Source organism: Dromiciops gliroides, chromosome 3 (genome assembly GCF_019393635.1).
Source record: "Dromiciops gliroides isolate mDroGli1 chromosome 3, mDroGli1.pri, whole genome shotgun sequence".
NCBI classification, from domain to species: Eukaryota; Metazoa; Chordata; class Mammalia; order Microbiotheria; family Microbiotheriidae; genus Dromiciops; species Dromiciops gliroides.
The window spans coordinates 655,334,747-655,347,496 of NC_057863.1; the positions used below are offsets into that span (position 1 = coordinate 655,334,747).

General features: G+C 37.6%; 1 protein-coding gene across 3 annotated transcripts in view; it reads right to left on the reverse strand.

The window, feature by feature from the left end:
* Positions 1-10,427, reverse strand: part of LOC122746502 (sodium-dependent phosphate transport protein 3-like) — a 54,163-nt gene extending 43,736 nt beyond the window's left edge. The window contains exons 1-2 of one of the 3 annotated variants that reach the window (XM_043992152.1): positions 10,320-10,427; positions 4,253-4,374 (exon numbers count right to left, since the gene is read on the reverse strand). In XM_043992152.1, coding sequence (XP_043848087.1) covers positions 4,253-4,340 — 88 coding nt within the window. In that variant the 5' untranslated portion in view covers positions 4,341-4,374; positions 10,320-10,427. Of the gene's footprint in view, positions 1-4,252; positions 4,375-8,483; positions 8,503-10,209 lie in introns of those variants that run through there. The other 2 variants (XM_043992150.1, XM_043992151.1) reach the window with 2 other exon arrangements.
* Positions 10,428-12,750: the final 2,323 nt, after the last annotated feature.

Genomic DNA, 12,750 nt, shown 5'->3' on the forward strand with positions numbered 1-12,750 from the left:
AATAAAATGATGGTTAATTAACCAGGCACCATGTTTCTTGAACTTTTTATATGTCATAAAATCCAGGTCTTTCTGGCTTCGAGGCTGGATCTCAGTTTGTCAGTAAGCATTATAAAGTGCCCACTATATATCATGCACTTCATTAAGTGCTGGGAATATAAAAAATAAAACCAGTTCCTACTCTTAAGCAGCTCCCACTCTAATGCCAGATATAAGCACTCAAGCCACTATGTATAAACAAGATGTGTCCAGGATAAATTGGAAATAAACAACAGAGGTAAGGCACTAGTATTTAAGGAGATTGGGAAAAGCTTCTTGTAGTAAATGGGATTTTATCTGAGACTCAAGAGAATCCAGTGAGAATGAAAAAATGGAGATTAGAAGACAGAACAACCCATGTATGAGACAGCCAGTGAAAATCCCTAATCAGGAAGTGGATTTTGTGTAACAAACAGTAAGGAGACCACTATCCCTGGATTGCAAAGTGTGTGTATATGTGGAGGGGGACAGGGAGTAAGATATTGGAAGACATGAAAAGTAGGAAGGGACAGATTATGAAGGGCTTTAAAAGTTAAATAGGATTTTATATTTGTTCCTGTAGGTAATAGGGAACTACTGGAGTTTATTGAATATGAAAATGATATGGTCATACTTGCCTTTAGGAAGATCAGTCTGATTGCTGAGTATAGAATGAACTGGAGTGGAGAAAAACTTGAAGCAAGAAAATAAAAAAAAACAGGCTATTATAGTAGTCCAAGCATTCAGGGCTTGCACCAGACCAGAGACAGTGTCAAAGAAGAGAAGGGGCCTTAAGATGTTATGAAAGTAGAATCAGTAGGACTTGACAACAGATTAAATATGTGGGTTTAGAGTGAGGAATAAAAGATAATACTTAAGTTATGAAGCTGGGTCACTGGAAGGGTGGTGGTATGCTCCACAGTAATAGGAAAGCTAGGAATATGGGAAGAGTTGGGGTGAAAGATACTGAGTTAAATTGTGGACATGCCAAGTTTAAGATAGCTCTGGGATATCCAGTTCAAAATGTCCAATAGGAAACTGGAGCTATGAGCTCAGAGAGCAGGAGAGAGTTTAGAGCCTGATGAGTAGATCTGGAAGTTATTACTTTTTTGATTATATTTGAATCCATAGGACGTGATAAGATCATAAAGTAAAATAGAATGGATGGAGAAGAAAAGGAGAGAGCCCAAGTTAGAGTGTTGGGAGACACCCACAGTTAGTTATCTCTCTAGATCTTAGATCTTCTGCATAGATATGATAATTGAATACATAGAACTGATGAGATCACTGAGAGACAGATATAGAAATAAAACATTTGGGGCAGCTAGGTGGTGCAGTGGATAGAACACCAACCTTGGAGGCAGGAGTACCTGAGTTCAAATCCGGCCTCAGACACTTAACACTTACTAGCTGTGTGACCCTGGGCAGGTCACTTAACCCCAATTGCCTCACTTAAAAAAAAAATTTAAATAAATAAATAAATAAAACATTTCCTGGGACTTGCATGATATCTACATTTAGTGAGTGTGAAATTTAACAAAAAAGTAAATGGAGGTATATTTCTCTGAGCATATTAATATGGTGTCAAATCTATTAATAAAGGGGTTAATAAAGGCCTCCTTTTATGCCAAAGATCCAGATTTGAAGATGCAACTCATTTTTATAAGTATAGAACAAAGTACACCCAGCATCATGTGGTGGGAGATCATGATTGGTTACATTTAGAAAATACATAGAGCCCATGTAAGATGAAGACTACCTCTCTATATCTCTAAGGAATGCTTTTGTAAATTTTGTGGGTCCCAGATTCATCCTAGGGTCACTGATAAGGACCCAGGTATGTAGATTCATTGGTGACTAGGGGATTAGATATTACCATTTTAATTGCTAAATACGGGAAAGGGTCAATTATTTCAGCTTCTCAAGGATAACACACAAAACTTTGATGGAATTCTGGGAAAATATTTTATGAGAGTATTGAGAACAGGATTCTTCTTTAATAGTTATTGTGGGAAAGCTTTTGGTATCTAACTTCAGAGAGGCTAAACTTTTATACACATGAGCTTCTTCACTCAGAGGCAGAGAAGAGGCTTTGGAATACAGAATGTGATTCCAGAATTAAATCACTTACAGAGTAAAATCAACTAAAAATCAATATTGGGGCAGCTAGGTGGCACAGTGGTTAAAGCACCGGCCCTGGATTCAGGAGTACCTGAGTTCAAATCCGGCCTCAGACACTTAACACTTACTAGCTGTGTGACCCTGGGCAAGTCACTTAACCCCCATTGCCCCGCAAAAAAAAAAAAATCAATATTAATTTTCACATAAATTGAGTAGGGGATCTAGGAAAGGAAACAGGAGTGGCCACAAAGGTAGGAGGAGAACTGAGACAGCAGTTTTAGGAAAACCCAGGGAGGAAAGGGAAGGGGTAATCAATATATACTATATGCTCCTTCTCCTAGACGTGGTTGTCCTCTCCAGCTCAGTTCTGATCCCTTTTCTCTCTTCTCTTTACATTCTCTTAATAACCTTAACGTCCCTGTTGATTCAAGTATTAGCTTCATGCAAGTGATTCTAAAGCCTGCAAATCTCATCTAGATATCTTCTTACCTTCAGATCGACATCACTATCTGCCGGGTAGATATTTCCTCTTGGATGTTTTACAGGCATTCCAGATTCAACACATTCAAAGCCTTGTCCCATAATCCCACCACCCCTCCAAACATCTGTTGAGGGCATCACTATCCTTCCAGCCATCCATGTTCATAGCATCAGAGTCATCCTTGACTTTCTTCTTCTTCAACCCATGCCACCATAACATCTTTCGTGTTTGTCTCTTTTCCACTCACCTTACCTCAGGTGCTTATGACTTCTCTCCCAAAATAGCATTCTAATTGCATTCCAATTTACAGCTTCTTCTCTTTCTCCCCTCCCCCATGGGGCAATGAAGGTTAAGTGACTTGCCCAGGGTGACACAGCTAGTAAGTGTCAAGTGTCTGAGGCTGGATTTGAACTCAGGTCCTCCTGAATCCAGGGCCAGTGCTTTATCCACCATGCCACCTAGCTGCCCCAGATTCTTCTCTTTCTTCCATCTTCCACATGGTACTAAAATCATCTACTTTAAGGACAGGTCTGATTATTTCATTCTCATGTTTAGAAATCTGCAAACTTTTCATTATAACACAATCTGACTCCAAGTTATCTTTCCAAATGGAGTTTCTGTTTTTCTCTTTGCTCTTTACCTATTAACCTCCAAGACATTCCCCCTCAATGAGTTCTTACAGTCTCCCCCTCCACTTTAACTCCTGCCTTCATACTAGAAAACTTCAACATACATAATGATTGTCTATTCAAATATACTAACTTCCAAGTTTCCCAACCCACTAAACTTATGACTTACTCCTCCACTCTAGCTGAGTTACACACAAGGATGACCACATTCATGAAATGGCTGTCATTCACAAGTATTCTTCCATGTTCATAAATTTTGAAATTCCTTTATTTGATCATAATCTTTATCATTCCACCTTTCTTATGCTTTAAAACCTCTAACCCTGTTCTTTGCTCTTATCATGACCCCCAATCATATAGTATCTCCTGAACTAATTTTCTAACCCACCCACCAAAGTGGCTGTTCCAAACTTTCTCTTCTCTTCTCAAACCTCCCATAACACCTTCTTTTCCCACGATCTCACCTAAGGTACATACCTCATTAAAATTGAGGTCATTTCCTAAACTCTGCTTTTTTTCTCCTTATTTTCTTTTCACAATGTTTGGACATCTTCCCCCACTTTCTCCTTAAACTCCTATCTTGGATAAGAAATGACATTTCTCTTCTCCAAGACTAACCCTTATATGGATCTTTGATCACATATACTCCTATGTTTTCCAGCAGATAGCCCACTATCAAGATTTCCTTGATCTCTGCCTCTCACCAGTTTTAATGTGTTCTCCATTCTCAAATAACATTCCCTTTCTTTATCTGTTTACATTTTGTCGTATGCAGCAGAGAGCAAACTTTTTCAGGAAAGGAAACATTTCTTTTTTGTCTTTGTATCACCAGGATCTCATGGATTTCCTGACACAGAGAAAATATCCAAAAGGTATTAGTTTAGTTGGTACTGAATACTTTGCATCCAGTAGGTGTCCAGTAAATTCGCTGAATTAAATTAATAAACTTTCAATGGAGAGAAAGAGAAGGATTCTTGGCTACATATCACTTTTATGGCTTTACCTTTCTTTTTCAGATGCTTTTCACCAAGTTGCATGTCCTGTAGATTAATACTCTCCCTGACTGTATTATCATCTTCTGGGAGAGCCATTATGTTTTTTCTTTTTCCAAGAATTGATTTTTACCTAATAAAAGAAAACCACCATTCATTATCAGTGTAATTATTGATAGAACTTGCTTGTAATTGCATCACACATCCTTGGATCTGTCCATTAAGAATCCATTTCAACAGGTATCCCACCCTCTTACATAGAAACTTAGTAGAGTTTATGACATATTTTTGGTGAATCAAATTTACTAAGAAGAAATCACAAGCAGTTTACACCAAACAGTAAGTAGAAAGGCTATTCACTGGAGGAATTTTGCTCAAAAGAAAGAAAAAAGTAATGACAGTGTTTATTTTGGAAATCCTTTTGCATGTGGGGAATGAAGTGAAATTCAGTATAGAAATATATTTAAAGTAAATGGATACTACACTGAGCTGTATGTTTTTTTTTTCTTAGTAAATTTCATAAGATAAGGCATCTGAAAGCTAGGAAATATGCACTATACCAAAATCTATGGAATGCGGCTGAGAGAAGAGTGGCTAATGGATACAGGGGAAGCCTGCTTAGCTTCCTGTAAGAAATATGAAGATGGCATTTCCATTTTATTCTGTCATGGCCAGATCCTATGTTCTCCTGTGAGCACACTATGCAATTGAGATGGTGACAAACTGGAGAATGCCTGCAGCAGAGTAACAATTCATGAGGTTTGGAAACTGCATCACATCAAGACAGTTGAAGAAACCATACACATTTAGTCTTTTTTTTGCAGGGCAATGGAGGTTAAGTGACTTGCCCAGGGTCACACAGCTAATAAGTATCACGTGTCCGAGGCCAAATTTGAACTCAGGTCCTCCTGAATCCAGGGCCAGTACTTTGTCCATTGTGCCACCTAGCTGCCTCCACACATTTAGTGTCGAGAAGAAAAGGCTTAGGGTAGAAAAATAAGAGTTGACTTCAAATATTTGATGTGATGTCATATGACAGAGAGAAGATACATTTTGTGGTGGTTCAAAATACGAAGATTGCAATAATGGGTAGAAATTTCAGTGATGCAGATTTTGGCTTAATATAAGGAACAACTTCTTAATAAAGAGATGTCCAAATATTGAACAGGCTACATTTTGATCTTGTCAGTTACCTGTCAGTGGAAGATCTCACACAGAGGTGGGATAGCTATCCGTGGGAATGTTGTAGGAAGAAATAATGCACTGGAAAAGCAATTAGGGTCACTAGGGTATTTTCCACCTCTCAAGTTAAAATATTGTGTGATCCTATAATAAATATTCACATTTTTTATTTTTAAAGTTATTCCAAAATTGGCATTTTGTCTGAATTTAGAATTTGCTTTAGCTTTTAAGTAGGACTATTTTTTCTATGAAATAATTAAAAAATCAAGGGGTAGAAATCTTGTCTTGAGTGTAAAAATGACTTCTTGAACCCTGAGGAAACATGGCTTAGTGCTCCAGATCACAACCATTATAAAACCATCCCCTGGCACTAAAGTGAAATCACAGTGAAAGTATGAACAGGGAATTCATCTAGTCCATTGCTAGAATAGCAAACAAAAAGTCATTCTGGGACAGAGGTGTAAAGCACACAGCCTTCACATTTCATGCTCTTTAAAAGTAACATTTTTTCATTCTCAATTATAGGAGCAGGAAGATGCATTTTAGTATGTTGAAAAGAATGCTTGAATCAGGAGAGACTTTAGTTCAAATCCCACCTCTCACAATTAGCATCTATGTGATGATGATTATCATTGACGTGTCGTCATCACCACCACCACCGCTACCTCCCTGCTAGGGTTGTTGTGAAGTTTAAAAAACAACAACACTTAAAGTGATTTGCAAGCCTTAAAGTGCTATTTAAATGCTAGATATTATTATTATTATGGTTAATTATATGACTATGGGAAAGTAACTCTGAGTCTCAATTTTCTTACCTGTCTATTGGGGATAATACTTGAATACTTATGTCATGAGGTATTTGGGAGGATTAAGTAATATGAAGTGTTTTGTAAACCTTAAATACATACATACATATATGTGTGTATACACATATGTATATATATACACCTACACACATATATATATATATACACACATACACACACACATATATATGTATATATGTCACCAGTCAATAGTACTAATAGCATTGTAGCTACTATTACTAGAAGCAGTCTGATGTAATGGTTAGAGATCTGGCCTTAAAGGCAGAAATACCTGGTTTCAAGTGTTATCCTTGACAGACAGACAGATAGACAGATAGATAGATAGATGGATGGATGGATGGATGGATGGATGGATGGATGGATGATAGAGATAGAGATATTTAACTATAACTATATGTATATGTACACATGTATACATATACACACATATGACTGTGTGACCCAGGGCAAGTCACTTAACCTCTCAGTGTCCTAGAAAAATATCTAAGACTATAAACTGAGAAGAGAAGAAAAGATATTGACCTGAATTGGTAAAAAGAATTTTCCTTACTTGGAAGCTTCTTATACCAATGAAGCTACAAGTTCAGACCTTATTCTTCTCTCTAGGTGATAGAAATGACTCCAATAAAGCCATCAGATTTGGAGATAACATGTTGGATGCCAGTCAGGATTCAAAAAACACCTTGACTGGATAAGTCAAATAGAATAATATACATTTAATAAAGACAAGTCTTATACTCGGATGGTGAAGTTGTTAGTTACATGAAAAGAAAACCCTTCCCAAGTATAATATCACAGAGACAAAACTACATAAATACATTTGAAAAATGGGTTTTAATGGACCCTAAAATCAAAAGGGGTCAATAGCATGCCAGGATAGCTAAAAATGTTAGTGCATAGAAAGCCTTGAAGGAGGGGTATTACACAGAACACAGAAATTCATGGTCCTATTGTAATCTACTCTGGTCATTCTACATTGGAAGCCATATTTTAGAACTGACATTGCTCAACTGAAGAATTTCCAGAGGAATGCAAGGAGGATGTTGAGAAATCTATAGACTATACTATCTGTGAATCAATGAAAGGACATGGGAGGGCAGAACTATGAGCAAAACTATGAATGGAAGAAGAGAGGAAGTTAAGAAGTTTCAGAGAGACACATGCAAACTCATTGTAAGGAAGAACTTAAAAATTAGAGTAAATCCAAAGCAGAATGGGCTATCTTGATAGGAAGTGTATTCTTCCATATTGGAGTTTTTAAGTCACCGATTGTTGGTTACTTAAACTTGGTGACCAATTGTTAATAATGGCTTATCTACAGGTATGGGTTGAGTTAAATGAAACTCCGAGGTCCTTTCCAACTTTGACATTTTGTACATCTGAAATCAAGAAATTAGTAGCATTCCATAACTATATCTTATTAATTTAGTCCATGTACCACTAACTCTCCAGCATTAGAATTTTGTATCCTTTAAGTAATATTATCAATTTATAGAAAATCATAGTCAAGTCCTAGAATTGATCACATCAGTGAGATCTTAATAGAAATATACACCTTTCAAAAAAAAGTAATATACACTTTTCCTTGAAAAGATAATGTTTTAATAATCTGAGATTAAAAGCATCTTATCTCATCTATCTTAAGTTATCACATAGGATTCTGAGGAAGATTTAAAACCAAATTAGTCTATTTTTTTTAGTCTGGACATGCCATTCCATCATGCAATGAGCTCCTTATTAGGCAACTCTGTAGAAATACAAATTGGCAATTGTTGTGCAAGTTACAATCTCTGGGAGTTGTTTGTGGCAGTGAGGGGTAAAATTGCTTGCCTGGAACTGCACAGTCAATATATTTCACAGGCAGGATTTGAACGTGAATCATCCTGACTGCAAGATCAGCTTGTAATGTTGATATACACCATTCTTTATACAGTACAGAATCATTGTCTTTGGTGGATCCTTGGCAAGAATTGTCAACAGAAACATCATATCATCGTGGATTTAGAGCTCGAAAGACCTTAGAGTTTAGCTAGTTCAATCCACTCATTTTATATATGAGAAACAGAAACCCAGAAAGGTTAAATGACTTGCTCAGAATCACATGGGTGACAAGGACAAACCCAAGTCTATTGACTTCAAATAATAATAGCTAAAATTTACATGAGCAGCTGGGTGGTGCAGTCATAGAGTGCTGGGCCTGGAGCAGGAAGATTCATCTTCCTCAGACACTTACTAGCTGTGTGACCCTGGGTAAGTCACAACCCTTTTTGCCTCGATTTCCTCATCTGTAAAATAAACAGGAAAAGGAAATGGGAAACTGCTCCAATATTTTTGCCAAGAAAACCCCAAAGAGTTGGATATGACTGAAAAATGACTGAACAACATTTATATAGTACCTACTGTGTTCCAGGAAACTGTGCTAAATGTATTAATATTATAATATCTGATCTTCACACAACCCTGGGAGGTAGGTACTGTTATTATTCCATTTTTACAGATGAAGAAACTCAGGCAAACAGAGATGAAGTGACTTGCCAGGGTCACACAGCTAGTAAGTGTCTGAGTCCAGATTTGAAATGCTTCTTGAGTCCAGGACTGGTTCTCTATCCTCTGCACTACCTAGCTGTGTCTTCCACTCTCATAGAGTGGAAGCATTATATGCTGCCTTGGGTAAAGGAGCAAAAGGATAGTTACCTCAACACAATACCCTAAATGGATGGAAGTCATGATTTAAAAGTCTGAAAGTCCTTCTCTCCCTAACACCTTTAATTTAAAAGGTGCATACACTTGCTTTGATGTGTATAAATGGGAACTCAAGTATATCGACACCAAAGAGCTGTCATGTCACCAACTAAAAATTAGCTTCTTTCCAGGAAGAACCTGTGGCATCTGAAGGAATACATGACAAAGGTCTTTCAAATACCTAAAGCCCCATCACTTTTATAGTAGCCTGGTGATAATAAATAAAGAGAAAATAGGCACCAAGTTCACATGCCTTTCACTTTTTTCCCTTTCTTGTTTGTTTGTGGGGTGGGGGTTGTGTTCCTTACACATATTTTGTGCTCAGTGTTTGCTGGGGCTACTGATGATGGGCAGTGAGAAAGAGATAGGGAGATAAAGAGAGAGATAAATAGCTGGATGGATAGATGGATGGACAGACAGGTGGACAGACAGACAAATTCTTACATTCTTACCTGGGAAATTCTCACTAAGTTGTTCTTTGTCTCCTCCCTTCTCACTTTCTGAAACTCTTCTTATCTCCTAAGCCCCCTCAGCTCCCCCATACTGCCCCTCAATATCATTATCAATAACAAACAAGGGTTGAACATCTCATTTGTAGAGGAACCAATTCTAGACATTCAGTGCCCTCCTCTCTTCATAATTCCTTTTGGCTGATTCCTCTACTAGCTTCCTCCCCGCCAGGAGTGTCCTCCACAACTCCTTTTCTCCTTTCCCATGTCAATCAAAATTCTAGTTCCAGTGTGTTCAGTTAGGAATGGATCTTATTAAAGTAGTTCACAGTTGGGATGAATGGTAATAACTCTCCTAAGAGGCCTTGGAAACTTTGGGAGAGAATATTTGGATTTAGAGCTGAGAGAGCCCTTAGCAATCAACTAGTTCATTTTACAAATTGGAAACTGAGGTGTTGGGTGGTTAATCAGCTTGCTCAAGGTCACACAGATAGTAAGTATTAGAGCCAGGATTCTAACGCAAGTCTTTTGACTCTGAGTCCAAGGGTTTTTTAAGTACAATTTAATGTCACAAAGGTGCTGATTCACAGAACAAAACTCGGTCCTTTGGAACATGTGGTGGATATGTTTGTTTGTTTTATCAAGCCATCTTGGGGTATTTAAGATAATTGTCTCCTCTCTCTAACAAATCTGTTTAAGATTCTTCTACCTATTTACCAAGGAAGTAAAAAACAAGGAATCAGCATTGAACTCTCAATACACCCTTACCTTTACTTAGAGGTCCTGTCCTGATCCAGGGCTTAGTAAAGCAGTCATTAATTGGGAGACAGCATGGACAGGGGAAACCCAATTCCTATCATAAAAGATTAAAGACAAACCTGAGGGAGAACAAAATGTCGATTCTTGTTCCTTCACACTGAAGAATTTCTCACCATTATACAATGTCTAGAGGCAAAACAGATAATCATGTGATACCACAGATTTCATCAGAGATACTTTGTCCTAATTCCTGAAAGTTAAAGCTTTTCATTTTACTTTGTAGTTAATTTTTAACTTCATTCCAATTTTTTGGCTGATTTACTGAGCTTTCATATTGATGGCTTGCTTTTGTGTTGATGGTAATTATGTATGTGTGTGTGTTTGTTAGTTATATATCATATATATAACTAACATATATATATATGTATATATATATCAATTGAGCATTTTTTCAGGTTGTGCTAAAATAATAGGTAATATTTATATAGTGCTTTGATATTTGCAAAGTGCTTATACATATGCTATCTCAATTTATCCTCATAACAACACTTTGAAATAGGGGCTATTATTATCCTCATGTTTGCAGATGAGAGAAACTAAGATGAAGGTCAAAATGGCTTTGTCAAGGATCATTCAGCTAATAAGTGCCAGAGGCTGTAGTTGAACTCCATTCTAACCACTGTCCCACCCAGCTATTTATAGCCACTTTAACCTAATTCACATTTATTTAGTTTCCATGATGATAGCATCAATCTTGTTTTTAGGAGGCAGTCAAAATTTTATGGGGGCCCTTAACTTAGATAAGAACACCAAACTACTAAAGACTGAGGTGGGCAATGGGAACAATACGCATGTGGGAAACCCCATCCTTTTGGGGAATCAAGAATAAGTATTAAGGGGGAGTCACAGCTGCCAAAGTGGGGATCTAAAGTACTGAGGAAAGTTACAAGGTCAAGTGTATCGGAAATATACTGAAAGAGTTTCCAGAATGACCCAATAGAAGTGGCTAGATACAATTGCCATTCTATTACTTTGTGGGTAAAATTTATACTGTCCCCATATGTTTGAGTCCTTTAACGGGGGTACCAGTGCACCTGGCTGACCCTCTTATGAATTCTGAGGGATTTAATCTTGGATCTTCCTGAGTCTTACCCCCTAGCCACTGTACCACCTAGCTGCTGCCATACAATGCTTCATATCTGTGAGCAGCTACAGACTCATAATTCTCCCAGACCCAAGATGTCTGCTCCCAGGATTAATTAGCACATAGGAGTTTTAGGACGTATCAATTGTGGTTCCTCCCTTGAGCTGGCAAAGGAATGCAATTACAAGATGTCAAGATGCTTGATACACACTTCCAATATGACGTTAAGCAGCTTTAGGTCTAGGAATTCTAGAGTTAGAATCTGCACTCACTCATGGTACAGGGATTGTAACAAGATATCTGGTGGAAAACAGCACTCAGGAGCTGTGGATTTGTCTTTTTGCTGAAGGAGACCTCTGACCATTTCTGGATCTAACCCATCCTGAGGTATTATTAGTGGAACTGGAAACCAACTTAGGTAAGGAGCACCATTGTTCTCCAATCTCTTTTACATGCCCCTAGATACTCTCATCTCACTCTGAACTTTGGCACCACCCTCTCTGCTGCACTTTATCTATCCTTTCCTCGGTTGATCCTCCAGTCAAATCCTCTACCACTTCTTGAAGCAACAAAGATAAGGGGCTACAAGGCAAGGGATACTACCATAAAGTAGAAGAGGTAGTTCTTTGTTAAGAGGTAGTGTAAAGAGAATAGGTAGCATGATAAGAAGTCTGAAGAGATAAGAAAATATTTGGAATAGCTACTGTGAAGAGTGTGATAGAAAATCAATAGGGCACAAATAAAAGAATTGTTATACACATCAAGAACCAACTTGAGATTACATTGGAAATGGTGAATACATTGAATATAGAGAAGTATTTGAGCACAGAGTAATCAAAAGACTAATCCTTTACAGGAATGGTAGTGTTGATGGGGTTACTATTTCCAGAGTTGAATTTGGAAAGCAGGGGTGGATGGGTGGAGAGTAGATTTGAAGAAGAAAAATCAATTAGGAAGTTATTCTCTAATAGTCCAGGGGAGAGGTTATGAAGGCATGAACTAGGGTTGTGGCTCCCTGAGTGAAAAGAAAGGGACATATGAAATAGAGGTTGTGGAGATAGAAATGACATTTAGTAGCTGTTACGTTATGTGAAATGAATGAGAGTGAAGAGTGGAGATAATTGTAAGACAAGCTTGACAATAAAAAAAGAAGTTTAGGAGAGGGGTGGGTTGGGGGAAAACACTGTAGTCCAGAAGTTACAAATTATCAAAAATCAAGATTGCTTTGAATTTAATAAGATAAAAGTCAGTAGAAATAAGTATACATGTTACCCTTGAGTTAAAAAATAAACTTCCCAGGTAATACATGAAAAAGTATATCTACATAGGCATTTCATTCAAAAATAAGTTCTGACCTCCCAAAAAAGAATCAATAGGGGGCAGCTAGGTGGTGCAGTGGTATAAAG